This window comes from Bison bison, unplaced genomic scaffold, assembly GCF_000754665.1.
Source record: "Bison bison bison isolate TAMUID 2011002044 unplaced genomic scaffold, Bison_UMD1.0 scf7180017864309, whole genome shotgun sequence".
Taxonomy (NCBI): Eukaryota; Metazoa; Chordata; class Mammalia; order Artiodactyla; family Bovidae; genus Bison; species Bison bison.
The window spans coordinates 5,010,991-5,026,664 of NW_011494881.1; the positions used below are offsets into that span (position 1 = coordinate 5,010,991).

At 44.9% G+C, this 15,674-nt stretch overlaps 1 protein-coding gene across 1 annotated transcript in view; it reads left to right on the forward strand.

The window, feature by feature from the left end:
* The window catches only part of SGPL1 (sphingosine-1-phosphate lyase 1), a 36,458-nt gene extending 21,309 nt beyond the window's left edge, over positions 1 to 15,149 (forward strand). The window contains exons 8-15 of the mRNA XM_010852398.1: positions 4,284 to 4,372; positions 5,902 to 6,007; positions 7,605 to 7,703; positions 8,381 to 8,530; positions 9,685 to 9,923; positions 11,053 to 11,199; positions 12,106 to 12,226; positions 12,730 to 15,149. Of these exons, the coding sequence (XP_010850700.1) occupies positions 4,284 to 4,372; positions 5,902 to 6,007; positions 7,605 to 7,703; positions 8,381 to 8,530; positions 9,685 to 9,923; positions 11,053 to 11,199; positions 12,106 to 12,226; positions 12,730 to 12,870 (1,092 nt within the window). The 3' untranslated portion in view covers positions 12,871 to 15,149. The remainder of the gene's footprint in view (positions 1 to 4,283; positions 4,373 to 5,901; positions 6,008 to 7,604; positions 7,704 to 8,380; positions 8,531 to 9,684; positions 9,924 to 11,052; positions 11,200 to 12,105; positions 12,227 to 12,729) is intronic.
* The last annotated feature ends 525 nt before the right edge of the window (positions 15,150 to 15,674 follow it).

Below are 15,674 nucleotides of genomic sequence, written 5' to 3' on the forward strand. Positions count from 1 at the left end.
TCCTTTTCTCTTTCTTTTTTTTTTTTTTCCCCTATGAGTTAGGGTTTTCCTATAAACTTAACTTTGATGGTTGAAGTTAAGTTCTTTCAGAGATTTGTATTTACTTCTGCCAGTTACTGGGGAATGGCTGGGAAGTACTGCCACATCGGAGCCAGTGTAAGTCCAGTTTTCAGCCCATAGTTTTGTACTGTGGAAGTAGTCTGAACTCAGACCACACACTCAAATAAAAGCAGTTTCAGCGTACATTCTTGAGAGATCCTTATTTTTCGTTGCCCTGAGTATCTGGGTAATAGCAATTTTTCTTGCTATCTTCTTCTGTACCAGCGGGGTTTATTTCTCTCACTGCCAGGAGTGTGGGTGAAGTCAGTGTTTTCAGCCATGCCCTCTTAGATGCCTCACCTTGAACAGGCCCCAAACTTCTTTCCTGTTTATTTGTCAAAGTGAAAGTTTGAAGTCTGATTTAGGAGTTGGCAGTAACCTTCCGAGTTAAAACCAGCTTTGACACTTAGCTTATATGATTCTTGATCATATAATTCTTGATTCAGTGTGTTCCTTTATGTTAGCTCAGTCGTGGATGGATGTAAAAATACTTGTTAATGTTTTAGCAGGCTCTTTTAGCTGTTTCATATAGGAGGGTGGCCCAAGATGTATAATGTATATTGCTGGAAACAGAAGTTCCATGATTATTTTTTTCTACATGTGAGACCTTTGTATACTTGAAAGCCTCTTTCCCCCAAATCCTCTCTTCACCATGGTTTTCCTACGATACTCAGTTTTCTAAGAGAATATGATCTCACAGATTTCCATGTGTGCCCAGCGTTCCTCTCAGTGCTTTTTGGCTATGTATGACTAGCACATGGACACAGTTCTCCAGAGCACTGAGTTTTCAGTCTCTGCCTTCTCTGGATTCACTAAATTGACCTCAAACGTTTCCTGTAATCAGCATAGTGGTTCTCGGCTTCTCAGCAGTGTTTAATATGTTCCTTGCTGTCCTAATGTATATAGTAATTCTGCAGTCATGCTTTGTGATACTTTGTGTTTTTTTAGGTCTGCAGCCTCATTCTGTTATTTCAGTGTCCACTCTGAGCTCTTGTTTTCTTGAATTCCTGTTCTTATTATATTGTCCTACAGTGAGAAACAGGAGGAATTTCCTTCTGTTCCTTAGGTTGTTACCTTCTGAGTTGGCCTTTATTTTGCAGGCTACCTTCTTTTCTTTTTCTGTGTTTGCATAGTTACCATGTCATCTTCTTTCATCTTGGCTTGTGTTTCGGTGACTGTCTCTAGACATTCTGTTTGTTCTGATGCATGGCAGGTCTGGTCTTGTCTGAGAGGGAAGGCTTGGGTAAAGCTTTGTTCCACCTATGTTAGAATATCTCGGCCTCTTCTGCGATTTCATTCAAAGTCACCTACCAGAGTTCACTCTGCCTAACTGGAAGAGAATAATACTCTTTGGGCTTTGACTATTTCTTTAGCTCATCCTATATCCCTGGAGTCTTCACTTTAAAGAGCAAGTCCTGGTGTTCCCTGTCCCTGGGCGGCTTGTTTCTCCTTAGCCGCCATCCCTCTTACCCACTCATCTGACAATAAGGAAATCCCCTCCACTTGCTTCTCTGAAGACTTGGGGAATATTAATGACAATTCTCAGCATTTTGCTGTTTTATCTGGACAATTTCCATATCTTGGAGGAGGGATTAGGAACTGTGTTTGACTCTTTGCCATGATTCAGAAGCTTGTTTTCTCATCACCAGTATTTGAAGTTTGTTGTATTAGATTATCTCCTTGTTTGGTTGTTGTTATTGCAGGGTTTTACTGCTTTTTTCCTTCATTCTTTCATGTACCGAGGGAGAGAAAATCTGTGACGTAGTTTCAGTCTTCCATCTTAATACCAAAGTCCAACTCTTGTTTTCTTGCATTGCTACAATTAAACCGTGCCTCTCCAATTAGGACCTTTTTCTAGTGCTGTGTCAGGGGTCAGAAGGACAGATAGAATCTCAGATCCCCAGCCTGTTCAGATACTTAGACTTTTATAAGAGAACTAATTACCTCTGGGATTATGTGAGTTTCTCTGGTTCTCTCCTAAGTCTCTGCCTTTCTGTGTATCTGTCTCTGTCTCTCTCTGGATGATCTCCTTTTGGTGAGGAAAGTTCAGAGGCAGGAAACAGAAGACAAAGCCAACTGCCTGGGCAGTCTGGAGCCTGTTCCTAACTAAGGTCTTAAGCTCTTCTCATTCTGTATTCTTTACCTGACACTGTCTTTCCTTTTTGTAGCTTCATTTGCCTCAGTTAGAATGAGTGGGAGGTGACTTTATATACTGAAAGAAATTTGGTTGCTGCAGTAAAGTCTTGGCTTGTACAAATGCCATCAGGTCCAAAGAGTATCTAAAAGAAAAATTTCCCAGTAGGTCCTGTTCTACTCTTGTTTTCTGACATAGCATATAAGGGGTGAGAGTTTTTGAAAGTGTTGAAAGATGTTGACTAACGTGTCAAGTAGTTACTGAGGCTTCTGTCTTCTTACTTTAGAATTAGATTTCCGTTTTGGAGGGGTGGGACAGGGGACAGGGGATAGAGGAAATAGCAGCAGCAAAATTTGAACACAGAATTTGGGGTCAGAAATTAAAATCAGAGGCAGAATTTAGGTGTTCCTGCTTTTACAGTCCAAAGTACACCATTGTTTGCCTAACAGATAATGATACTGATTGGATTTGTTACTGGACTGAAAATAGGACATGTAAAGTGAGTGACTAGGGATTTGGAAATATTTCTGCTTAGGTCATTGCTGAACCTTAGTGAGAGAACAGTGCACTGAGAACTTGGTGCTTTCCTGACTTCCTTCACAGCCGTCTTGGTTCCTCATGTGGTGTTCTGAGGTTTTATGCTGGACCCCAGGACACACTGCGATCTGCAGCACTGACCTCAGCTGTAAGCAGAAATGCAGGAGCCTACAAGCAAGGGTCCTGTGCCCCAGCTCAGTACCTGCCTGTGTGGATGACGGTCATGTGTTTCCTGACGGCTTCCTCAGTTACAAAATGACTGACTTTTTAATCTGCCATGTAACTCCTGACCACTTGGATTTTGTAGCCTATGGTATTTTTGTCTTATATGTGGATATTACTTTAGGAAATTTCAGCCATCATCTGCTCTCATTTCATCTCATCGGGTTACACTAAATACAAAAATATAGAAAGGTTTACTTTTTATCAAAAGATGGATGACTTTGGGTGAATCAGTCTCTCAGGGCTCAGTTTTCTTACCTATAAAATGGAAAAGTTTTCTAAGATTGTATGAATCTTTGGAGATGACAAATCTAAGGAAATATTCACCTAGCTCAATGCTATGGCTCTTTTGTGTGTGTTTTGTGTGTTTTTTGTTTGTGTTTTGTGTGTTTTGTTTGTGTTTGTTTGTTTGTTTGTTGTGTGTGTTTTGAAATGATTTCATTCTTAGAAGCTACCAAAGGATAGCCAGATGGGTATGGCGTACCTGTATTGGTTTACTGAGAGTCAAATCAGGCATTAGGAAATGTTAACTGATGGTCTGATGGGTGTCAGCTTTACTAGCTGGGTATCAGGAATATTGTCATGAACAGACTGGTCGCCACCTTCATGAGGTTGTAGTCCAGTGAGGCAAACAGGATGAAGGAAATGACCTCGAGTATTTTTGTATCAACTCAGGTAAAATTTGCCTGTGTCAGAGGGGCTAGGTAGGCCTAGCTTCAGGAAGACATTTTTCTTTAAAAACATTAGGACTTTTGTTTTGACTTCAGATAAGTAAGTTAATAAACTAAGCAGAGGCTCCTTGCTTTTCTGTCTTTCAAACTTGTCAAAATCACAAGTTTACTCTGGAATGTCTGAGTGTCTCTTCTTGGTCTTCTAATGTATCGCATAGTTGACTAGAGCTATAACTTCCCAGTTTCACATTCTTTAGTGGGCATTAAAAATTTAAATCAGTCAGTAACTCTGATGCTTCTGGAAGGGGATAAAATGCCCTGTCCTGTCTGCAATTGGATGAACAACAGAAATGTAAGTGTGTTGTGCACAGGTGGTCTGGGCAGATACGCATTTATTTGTTCACACATACAGTGTGGAGCTTCTGATCATTCAGTAGTTTTATTCTTCTCCTGAGCCAAGATTGCGCTTAGCCAATAAAGTCAAATTTTCCTTCTGAAAGACAGCAGCATGTGCTCTAAAGTGTGCATCCCAGAGCTTAAACGTCTCTGCATCAGATACCCTCAAGATCAAGGCAGAAAGTGCATGCTGATAGCTACCCCAACTCTCTTTTTTATTACAGGTGACCTCTGGGGGGACAGAAAGTATTTTGATGGCCTGCAAAGCTTATCGGGAACTAGCCTTCGAGAATGGGATCAAAACTCCAGAAATGTAGGTACAGTTGTTCCTTAGTATCCATGGAGCATTGGTTTCAGGACCCCAGTGGATACCAAATCCTCCATGCTCAGGCCCCTTATGTAAAGTGGTGTAGTATTCACACATGATCTTCACACATCCTCCCTATAGTCTTAAATCATCTCTATCTCTGGATTACTTACAGTACTTAACATGTAAATGCTATGTAAACAGTTGCTGGTGTGCAGCAAATCTAGGTTTTGCTTTTTGGAACTTTTCCCCCCTAATATTTTGTGTTATGTGTAGCTGACTTTTCCCCCCATTTAAGTTTCTCTGTGTGAAACAGCCTGACCATCTGTTTTCCGCTTCTTCTGGCAATTCCAGTCCTCTCCGTCCTATCCTGTGCCCTTGACCATTGTCCTTCACATTTGGCAAAATCCTGAGTGCATCTGCTAGTTCATAGTCCCTTTCCTACCCCCACCCCCAAACTTATACACGGTATATACTGCAAGAACAAGATTCTTTTTCTAAAAGTAACAGGACTGTATCTTTGAGTTCTGTGATACTTACTGTAAGTTTATCTGGAACCTAAGGAAAACCCTCTAACATTGTAGTTCAATAAAAATTACTTAGACTGCTTCAGGGTGCTCCCTAAGAAAATTTCAGCCTGCCAGCTGTGTTCTTGGAAGGAAAATTCTAAAAATCCAGAGATGACCATAATTTTATTTGGTTGCTTTAGTTTTTTCTCTCAGTCCCCTCCCTTGTACAGTAGCGCATACCACAGCTTTCGGGTTAAGGGTTTCCCACAGGTGTCAGTGACTGCGGGTTTTGTTGCAGTGATCTCATGCTATAATTCACGCCAAGCGTGAGAGAGGAAGTCAGGCTACCATCTTTCTTCACACATACATCTTTGGTACTTGGTACTTAGTGATGGCAATTTTTTTCCTTCAAAGGGAACAGATTAATTTTAAGAGTGGAGTAATTGAGGGAAGTCTGAAAGCAAATGACTTGGTTTCCTTTTTCAATACCATTGAAATGCTGTTCCCAACTGTGTAGGACAAACGGAGATTTTAGTTTTTCACAGGATCGTGGTCTTCCAGAGATGAAGACGACCATCGATGTGATGCTTGACTGCTGCTTTAACATCCCTGCCAAGCAGTCTTTTATTTTCTGCCTGAGCGTGTGTTGTGCCAGGAAGCCTGCTCCTCATTGGGGTGCCCTTCTTTGGATAGACAACCACCAGAAAGCACACCCTCACGTTGATCTGATCCAAATTCTCTGTCCCCTTTTACCTGTCTGCCCTGATTTAAGCTTGGGATTCCTCCCTGTGGCATTACTTCCAATTTCTTCCTGCTACCAAAGTGATTTCCTAAATAGCAGGGAGGTTTCTCTAGAAAATCATTTGACCTCTTTTTGTTTGTATTTAAAACAAAAAGTAAAACAACAGAAACACTTTAAAAAATTTGAGGAAAAATAACCAGCAATTTATTCCTGGTGATTGCAATTCACTGCTAGCCATGGTATCTCTTGAACCTGGTTTGATTGAATTTCACTGTTTTCTTTAGCGTAGCCCCCCAGAGTGCCCACGCTGCATTTGACAAAGCCGCCAGTTACTTTGGGATGAAGATTATACGGGTTCCCCTGAACAAAATGATGGAGGTGGATGTTCGGGTGAGTTCCTTTGAAGGGCTGTTGTCTGGGGCTGGGAGAAGCAGGAAGTGCACCTGATCACTAGCTTTTTTCAGGGTCACACATGGATAGGCTCAAAGTGCCTTTGATTATAGCATTAGGACTTGCAAAATCTGCCACTGGCAGTGGTGAGTCATTGCAGCATCAGTCTTTTCATATGTACATGAACTCTTAATAGGAAGCTGAGACTAACTTGGTACCTTAAAGACCTGAATTTTGCTTCAGCACCATCACTTTCTCTTCTCTTTGTAAAATGAGCCTGGACTAACTTGCCCCAAGACACTCATTGTTGTTTTCAGTTGGCCTGAATTAGTTCCATTGCCCTTATAATGGTAAGTATTTTTTAGAGGTAAACTGTGCAATTTATTACCACTAGCATTATTCTCGCACCTTAATTGAGGTGTTAATTGACAAAAAAAATAGTGTATATTTAAGGTATGCAATTTGGTGTTTTGCTATATGGATACATTGTGAAATAACCATCACAGTTAAGCTATTTAACATCTCCATCACCTCACATAGTTTTTTCTTTTTTTCATGGTAAGCATACTTAAAACTACCCTCTAGATCTCTAAGCAGATTTCCGGTATACAGTGCAGCGTTGTTCAGTGTAGTCACGTGACTCTACATTAGATCCCCAGAACTTACTCGTCTTAATAACTGGAAGTTGGCACCCCTTGACCAACATCTCCCCATTTCCCTCATTCTCCAGCTCCTAGCAAACACCATTCTAGTCTTTGCTTCTATGAGTTTGACTGTTTTCAATTCCCCATATAATTGAAATCATGCAGTATTTGTCCTTCTATGTCTGGCTTATTTAACTTAGGGCTTCCCTGGTGGCTCAGAGGGTAAAGCGTCTGCCCGCAATGTGGGAGATCTCCGTTCAATCTCTGGGTTGGCAAGATCCCGTGGAGAAGGAAATGGCAACCCACTCCAGTATTCTTGCCTGGAAAATCCCATGAACGGAGGAGCCTGGTAGGCTACAGTCCACGGGGTTGCAAAGAGTTGGACATGACTGGGCGACTTCACTTCACTTATTTAACTTAGCATTGTGACCTCCAAGTTCATCTACATGGTCTCAAATGGTAGGCTTTCTTTTTTAAGCCAGAATAATAAGCCTTTAGTAATTATTTTTGTGCCTTGCATTTATGTAGAGGAACTTTCTAGTTTCAGAGCCGCATTTGAGCCTCATGATAACCTGGGGAGAGCATAGAAGCAGTTAGTATTATTGCATCTCATAGATGAGGAAACATACTTGACTGAAGTTAAGTAGTTTCCTCAAGCTTTCACAGCTAATGTGGGGCCAGGACTCACGTTTGGCTCTCTTGCCTCTTAGCCCACTATTCTTTACCATCACAGTGATTTTGCGGTTTCATATTATGCTTTCAGACTGTTTTCCCCCGGTGTTTGTATTTGGCCACCGTGGTGGGGCAGTGGTCATCCTCTGGGCTGGAGAGGTGAAGGGGGTGTGCTGGTGGAGCTGAACCTTTAGGTTGGTAGCCTAGGCTGCTCTTGGCAGCATAAGAGCAGAGTAACTGTGATGTGACTTCTCATTTTCCTTTCAACTTTATCCCCTCAGGCAATGCGCAGAGCCATCTCTAGGAATACGGCCATGCTCGTCTGTTCTGCCCCACAGTTCCCTCATGGTGTGATAGACCCTATCCCTGAAGTGGCCAAGGTATGTGGGAGAAAGGACTACTAGGCAGGCAGATAGAGATTTTAGAGTAGAGTCTAATGGTGCCTTATAGGAAAGAAGAAAGTGATTTTGAGTTTAGATTGTAGCCCAGTGGTGGTGAATACCGGTCATCCACCCTGAGGTAAGCTGCACAGCTTTCCGGAAGCCTCTGAAGGTGACTAGCTCGGGCTGTGGGGGAGGGATAACACACATTTAAACTGTACATTCTGCAGTGGTACTGACATTTTGATTCAGATCAGGAAATAATCTGCATTTAGGGGCATGCCTACCAGAGGGTGATCTTCACCCACTGTGCTGCCCCAGAGCACCCCTCCCTCCTTCCCCACCCTGCAGTTACTAGAGCAGGACACCACACACCTTCAAGCCTAAATCACAGTTCTGCTTATTTCCTGTATGATTTTGCAGTGAGTTGGAGGCCCTGCATATTTAAAATAGAAATCACATTTCAGGTGAATTATTTTAAAGGCTAACTATACTTGAAAGATGAGCTTTATTAAGAAAGTCAAAAATAGGAAAAAAAAAAAAGAATGTCAAAAATAGCCAGGATTTTAAAACATAGTACATAATGCTCTGTGGTTATATCCCAGCTTTCCACCCATGTCTCGCAAAGCTTTTGTTATAGGGCTATAACTGATATTCTTTATGGTCTTTGGAACTAGCTGGCTGTCAAATACAAAATACCTCTTCATGTGGACGCGTGTCTGGGGGGCTTCCTCATTGTCTTCATGGAGAAAGCGGGATACCCGCTGGAGCAGCCGTTTGATTTCCGGGTGAAAGGCGTGACCAGCATTTCAGCTGATACTCATAAGGTGAGTGAAGAGAGAGACCACATGTTAATCAAAGTTGACAGTTGATTATTTTGACTATCATCAACAAAAGAAATCAGTCAAAGCCTCAGTTTCCCCCATAAGTGTAAAATTAGATCTGGCTCTTTGCTCTTGCCAGGGCAGCTGATGGTTGTCACAAGGTAAAGTGATATGACAGGATATAGAGCTGGAGGTGATGAGCAGTAGTGGAAAGGAACCTATTATCTTTGTGTCATATGGCTAAGAGAATTTCTGTATCCAGTGACTATATGTAACCAGGACATACTAGTGTGGTGGCTCTTACACAAAGAAAGGATCCTGGACCCTTAACAGTTTTGGGGTTGGGGAAGAGGTGAGGTTGATACCAGAATTCCTAAGAGGAGGTATGTTAATGTTTCAGCCCCCATACTCCTGGGGCTCCTGCACCTGAGTGACTGGAATTTATCAACAGAAGAGGCCTCTGGGAAAAGGGATGAACCCTTACGAGCTCAGGAATGTTTGCCTTGTGAAGTTTGAAGTGTCCATGCCTGCTATCCCCAGAGGCAAAGTCTACATCAGATAGCCCCATGCCCTTTTTCTTCCCATCTGTCCTTGTGCGGCTCAGGGAGTGAAATGAGTTCCATCTTAGCTTCAGTGAGACTTAATTAGGAGGGCACGTTAGTCAAATACATAGTTTATTTTAAAGCTGGATTAAGTAGCTTCTAGATTTTGAGCACCATGGTATTCTGAAGAGGAAAGTATACTAAGCAAAAAAGATGGAAAGTGAGTCAAACCATGATTTTAGTTGCTCCAAGTGACCTGAATTCCTTGCTTTCCTGGCTTCCAGTGGAAATTTACCTTCCAGGAAGTTTCAATCCTGACATACCACCCTGAGGTCCTGTTTTAAATAAGGAAAACTACATGCTGGATGAGAGGAGGCAAATCCATTAACTAGATAAGACATTGTTTTTCCTAGGCCTCAGATTCCTTAATCCTAAAATAGAGAATTTTAAACCCCATCCCTTTGGTTTCCTCTATTCTTTAGTAAGTTCTGAGTTGGAAATCTTAATGTGAGATGAAACTGTCAAGAGACCCTGATAGGTGAAGGGGAAATGCCTGGAGTCCTGGGGCGGGTCTGCACGCGAACCACTCACTCACCTGTCTGCTTCTCCCTGCAGTATGGCTACGCCCCCAAGGGCTCTTCCGTGCTCTTGTACTCTGACAAGAAGTACAGGAGCTATCAGTTCTTCGTTGCCACAGACTGGCAGGGCGGCATCTACGCTTCCCCAACCATTGCGGGCTCACGGCCTGGCGGCATCAGCGCAGCCTGTTGGGCCTCCTTGATGTACTTTGGTGAGAGCGGCTACGTTGAAGCTACCAAACAGATCATCAAAACCACTCGCTTCCTCAAGTCAGAGTACGTGTGCAAGGCTGGCATTCTGCCTTGTCTCTTGCGTTGTATGCACATAGGCTCAAGGCATCTGCCAGGCCAAGCACCACAGCTCCAGCACCTGTAGGCCCCTGAAGCTTAGGAGTGTGGTGCTGGCTGAGGAGAATAAGCTCCCTTGCTGTGCTGTGACTTGGGGTCACAGCCAGGCTTCCTCTGTAGGCCGTCTTGTCTCCAAGGATGTCTTACCAACTGGCAGCTCTTACCAAGTGCTTAATGGTTAAGACTGTAGTTTTCAAACTTGAGGCTGAATCCTAATCACCTGGAGGGCTTGTTAAAAGGCAGACCACCAGGCCCCACTCCTAGTATTCTGACGCAGTAGGTGTGGAACAGGAATGTGAGGATTTGCATTTCTGAAAATGCCCAGTAGAGACCAATGCTGCAGGTCTAAGAATCATACTTGTGGAATCATTAGAAGAAGAAAAGAATTGGAAGGGGTCGGGGAGGAAGGGGTGCTGAAATCTGGGTTGTTAAGGCAAAACCACGCTGCTGCTCCTGCTAAGTCACTTCAGTCGTGTCCAACTCTGTGCGACCCCAGATACGGCAGCCCACTAGGCTCTGCCATCCCTGGGATTCTCCAGGCAAGAACACTGGAGTGGGTTGCCATTTCCTTCTCCACTAACGTCTCTTCTTCATGTGTTACCTGCTTGGTTCTGTGTGTTACCGAGGTTTGAACGAAAGTGGCCACTAGGCCTGGCTCGTTTGACCAAGGCCCGTATATTGTCCTGATACACCCATCTGCTGAGAACTGCTGTAACATCTCCTGCTTCAGGGATTACATGGATGAGTTTTTAAGGAGAGATGGAGGGATCGTTTTTCTAGGATTAAAAAAAAAAAGTGCATTGTTTATTCCTCATACTCCTGTGGGAGGTGGGGGGATACATAATTTAGGAGTTGGGCAGACAGGTTAGGAGCCAAAAGTATTGGATCTAGTGGGGTTTGGGCCTTTAAGTGTTTGTAATATTTAGGAACTACCGATCTCAGTCTAGCCACCTGATTAGGAAACTCAAGTCCCCAAAGCTCAGATTGTTATAAGGGTGACATGAGATGATGGCCAGAAGTATGTGACTGAATTTCCTTTCTGTTCCCTTTGTTTAAGACTAGAAAATATCAAAGGCATCTTTGTCTTTGGGAATCCTCAGTTGTCAGTCATCGCTCTGGGCTCTCGTGATTTTGATATCTATCGACTATTCAACCTGATGAATGCCAAGGGCTGGAACTTGAATCAGTTGCAGTTCCCACCCAGGTGAGCTTGAAGACGCTTCCTTTGGTCTATGGCTGCTGAAGAACTTTGGCAGCAAGGTGACCTCAAGGATAGAGGGACTGCTAGCAGCACTTTCATGGCAACTGTAGTATCTGTAGATCGTCGGCCTTGCCGTTAGGAGTTACTCAGTTTCAAGAATAAGACTGTTAGCTTTAAACTGTGGCAAATGAGGTGGCAACCTCTTGAGACAGTGAGATTGTTACCCGCACCCTTGCTCTGGGCTCTGTTCTCTCTCTTACTCAGGTAATCAGAGGAATGGTGAGCTTAGAACCTTCCAGAGGGCCTCTAAATCATTTGGACCTGATACTGTCACCTTGCATATGCTTTTCTAGTCTTGCATGATGCCTGTAAATAAGCACTCCGCTGCAAGAGTAGGGGGTCTCGGTGTCCTCCACGCAGCCCTGATGCTTTCACGTGTTGGTGCACTGCCAGTCCCATCCGGACTCCCTGTTCTCCTCTTCACAATCTTTTTGTACCCAGTCTCCCTCCAAAGGGAGTCAGAGTTTCTTTGCCCTGAAGACCTTCAAGACCCCAGCCATATGGCCCTATCACCATGAGGTTTACCACCTAAGATAAGTGTCCTATAGTTGAAGGAACGCAGTGGACAGTTTGAGGGGAGGGGTGGCACAGAACAGCCAGCTGTATTCGACTTACCACGGTGGTTCTTGATCATGTTCAGGGCATGATGCCCTCATGCCAGCCTACAGTCAACAGTCTGGGTATTTAAGAGCCCTGATGCCTAGGACTGGGAGCAACTTGACTATGCTTGTCATGAATAATAACATAAATAAGCAACCAATAAATTCCTGCATTTGGAGCTCCTTGATTTCAGAATGTTTTCCCCTCTTTGTCCCAGATTCATCTCACTTTGTCTTTCTTCTTCCGTAGCCTTCATTTCTGCATCACATTGGTACACACCCGCAAGCGGGTAGCCATACAGTTCCTTAAGGATATCCGGGAATCCGTCACTCAAATCATGAAGAATCCGAAAGCAAAGACCACAGGAATGGTAGGGACATTTGGTGTTTTTTTTTTTTTTTTTTTTCCTGTGGAAGCTTAGGTGTTGGTGGTGGGTTTGAAAAAATCAGATGACCTCCAGTCTGTTCCTGCCTCTGCCCCTTATCCACAAACTTCTTTATTAATCAGAACTGATGGTCTCTGCTTACCCATTCCCAGGGATTTTTGGTCTCAAGTAAGGTATCTATAGATATAATAATAAGTGTTAACATGAAGGCAGGCAGTGGTAGTATTCCTTTAGAAAGAAAATCTTTACACAGGAAAGGCACTAAGCCAGTTTCCTCTGAAATTTTCTACACCAGATCCCACAGGCTAGTTCTTTAGGCAGAAGGGCAGACTGGCAAATGCCTATGACAAACATCTTACGCCAGCTATCTTTCTGGTGGAACTGCGCCTGGGATGGGAGTGGGGAGATGCGGGGAGGAGGAGCGCATGACCACAGCTTTCTATTTCCTTCAAACCCCTCATCACTAATGACATTCTTTGGATTTCCAGGGTGCGATCTATGGCATGGCCCAGGCTACCATCGACAGGAACCTGGTGGCGGAGTTGTCCTCCGTCTTCTTGGACAGCCTTTTCAGTACAGACACTACAACTCAGGGCAGCCAGATGAATGGCTCTCCGAAACCCCGCTGAGCTGAGACCCTCTGTAACCCCGAGGGGTGTCTGACCTTCAGAAGGTTCTCGGGGTGTGGGACAGGCCACGCGGTTTCAACATCTGGTCTTGCTCCATAGAGCACGACGCAGAGCACGAGACAGCTTGATCCTCAGGATTCTCATCCTTTGGTGGTTTTGAATGTGAAGACCTCAAAGGATCCCATGACGTAATTATTTTGTCCTTGTTCTAAATGTTCCCCTGGGAATTGTTTTAACCATTTCCTTCTCTAACCTCTCTTGCTGTCAACTTCACTTAATCACGGTGTGGCAGCTCTGACCTGTCCTGACTCCTTAGGGAAGCTGGGCTCCAGGTTACGATAGGAAAGGTGTACTTTGTTACCTCAGGCAGCTGGGCTAGTCAGACAGGAATTCTGTTCTGTATCTGGTGTTCCCCTAGGTGAGGGTGAGGTCCGCTCAAGCAGGAGGCTTTCCCAGCCCTAGTGTTCTCTCTTAGAGTCCCTTCTTTCACAGCTTATGCTTTCAAGGACACAGGTTGGCCAGCCATCATTCTGCTATGCGGGGCCAGCAGGGTCAGGCAAATCTGCTCAGTCCCCCAAGGCAGGGTCTGGAGTGGTTGCTGCTCCCCATCTGTGCTTGCGGTCCCCTGGTAGTACTTGGTTGCCATCACCTTCCGTTCCCAGTGGTTTGTTCCTCTTTGCATGGATTAGGACGAGAATGGTGTGGGTTCCAGAGAAGCTAGGACCTTCTGGCCCTGGTGCTGCCTCTTGGAGTACACCTGAGCCCTCTGCTGGGCCCCTGAAGACGGGAACCAGGCCTTTTTCTAGACTTCCCTGAGCATCAGCGCAGGACGAGCACCCAGAGTTAGCAGCAGTCCCTCCGCCCTGCTGCTCTAGCTGTCATGCACGTTTGTTTTTTGTTTGCCTGAAGGAACAGCTCAAAGCACCTTCACAAGTTGCCTTGACTTCCCCAGGGAGGGCGTGAGAGAGCCCCCAAGGCAAGGAAAATCTCTGTTAGTGTGTTCTTTCTGCCTCTCTCCCCTTCATTCAACTCCCAAAGGTACGACGGCAGTCAAGCCTCAGGTACTGGACGCTCCTCGGCCCTGGCTAGGATGAGAGAGACTCTGGAATAGGAAGACATCAAGTGTCACTTGAGGCCTAGGGCTTGGGATTCCTTCGTTAAGACCAATTGCTCAGGGTGGCGCAGGAATAGGACCAAACCCTGCGCCCACTTCCTGCCCTCTGCCCCTGGCACAGGGCCCTGATCTCAGTTGAGCCACTGTCCTACCCGCATGCCAACACACGATGTGCCTTCTTTCTCAACAGTGAGCAGTGCTGGGCTACTCCTGACCCAGGCCTGGAGGGAACTGAATCAGTCTTTGAGGTTTTTACCTGGGTAGGGTAAGTCAGGAGACACTTTCCTCTGTTCCACCACCCTTCTCAGGGACTCCTGAATACCCAGCCGCCTCCGGCTGGTGTCCTCTAGCCTTCTTCACTGGGAGTGCTGGCCTGGACTTCCCCCAGACTCCCTGGCACATTCGTCTAAGTGATCTTTAGCACTGTGCTTCCTCCACAATAACTGACTGGCTGGCTGCGTCATTGCAGGGCTGGTGTGTTGTGTTTCATTCTGTCCTTGTAGGCTCCAGGAATGTGGGTATGTTTGTGTTAGAAGCAGAGATCCTTTGAATAGGGGAGTCACATTCTCCCCCTGGTTGATGAATTGATGGGCACTGTGTGTGAACCATCCCTGGATCTCCAGTGCGTTCATCGTGTTGGAGGAATTCCAGGGACCCAGAACCACTCAGAGGCACCTCTGTGGTTTGTCAGCTGCTAAAAACGAAGCACATACCTGCAGAGTGTCCTGTTGCTTCCCATGTCTCCCCAGGACCTTCCTCTGTGGGCTGTGGTGTTTTCAAAGGGACCTGCTGTCGCCACTTTACGATCATGAGTGTTAGACTTAACACTTGTGGGCTTTCTGTTTTTTTACATACCTGTGTGCGTAAGTAGCATCTAGTCTGCAGAGGTAGATGGAATGTCTTCATGGTATCATGTTGCTTGCAGATGTCTCATTGGCCTCTGCAAAAACTGTACTCTTGTTTCTGGGTTAGAGTTTAAGTAGTTGCATGAATATACTGCCGTGTCACTTTTAATATGACCAGTTTTATACTTGGAAAATGGTACTTGCCTCTTTTAAATCTTTTCTGTCTTTAACCTCCCCCCTTTCCATCTCAAGGCTCCCTTCCTAATTGTAGCAATAATCTCTTAAGAAGCAACTAAGTAATAAAATGTCCCAAATCTTAATCATTGTGGACGGATGGACTGCATTCATTTGTTTATTTAGGCATACAGGGGAGATAACCTGCTGGGGTGGTGGTTGCTGCAAACTGGCTGCTGGTGAGAAAGTGCTCCTTTGTGGTGAGGTGGTTGTGTGTGCCCACTGATACTAGAACCAGGTCACAGCCATAGATGAGTGGCAGCTCTGCTCAGTTCCAAGCACTATCCTTGGTAGCTCCACCAGGAGTGGTGGTCACACCTGTTGAAAGGGAAGTCGGGAACTCACATCTCGAGTTCCTCAGAGCCAGTGTCCTGCCTTATGTTTTCAGTTGTCATCATGCGTATCTGCACACATCTTAACGATGGACTGGACTGTCTTGGGTGGTCCCTAGCTAGCTGGGCAGTGTGGTTCCATCTTATGAAAGGACACTGACTTCAAACCCTGCATTTGGTTTGGGAGCTGACAGAACCCTTCAGATATCTGCAGAGGTAACCACTGGGCCTCTTGTTCCATTATGAACAGGAAGTGAGAAGTCTTTCTCAAGGATTATT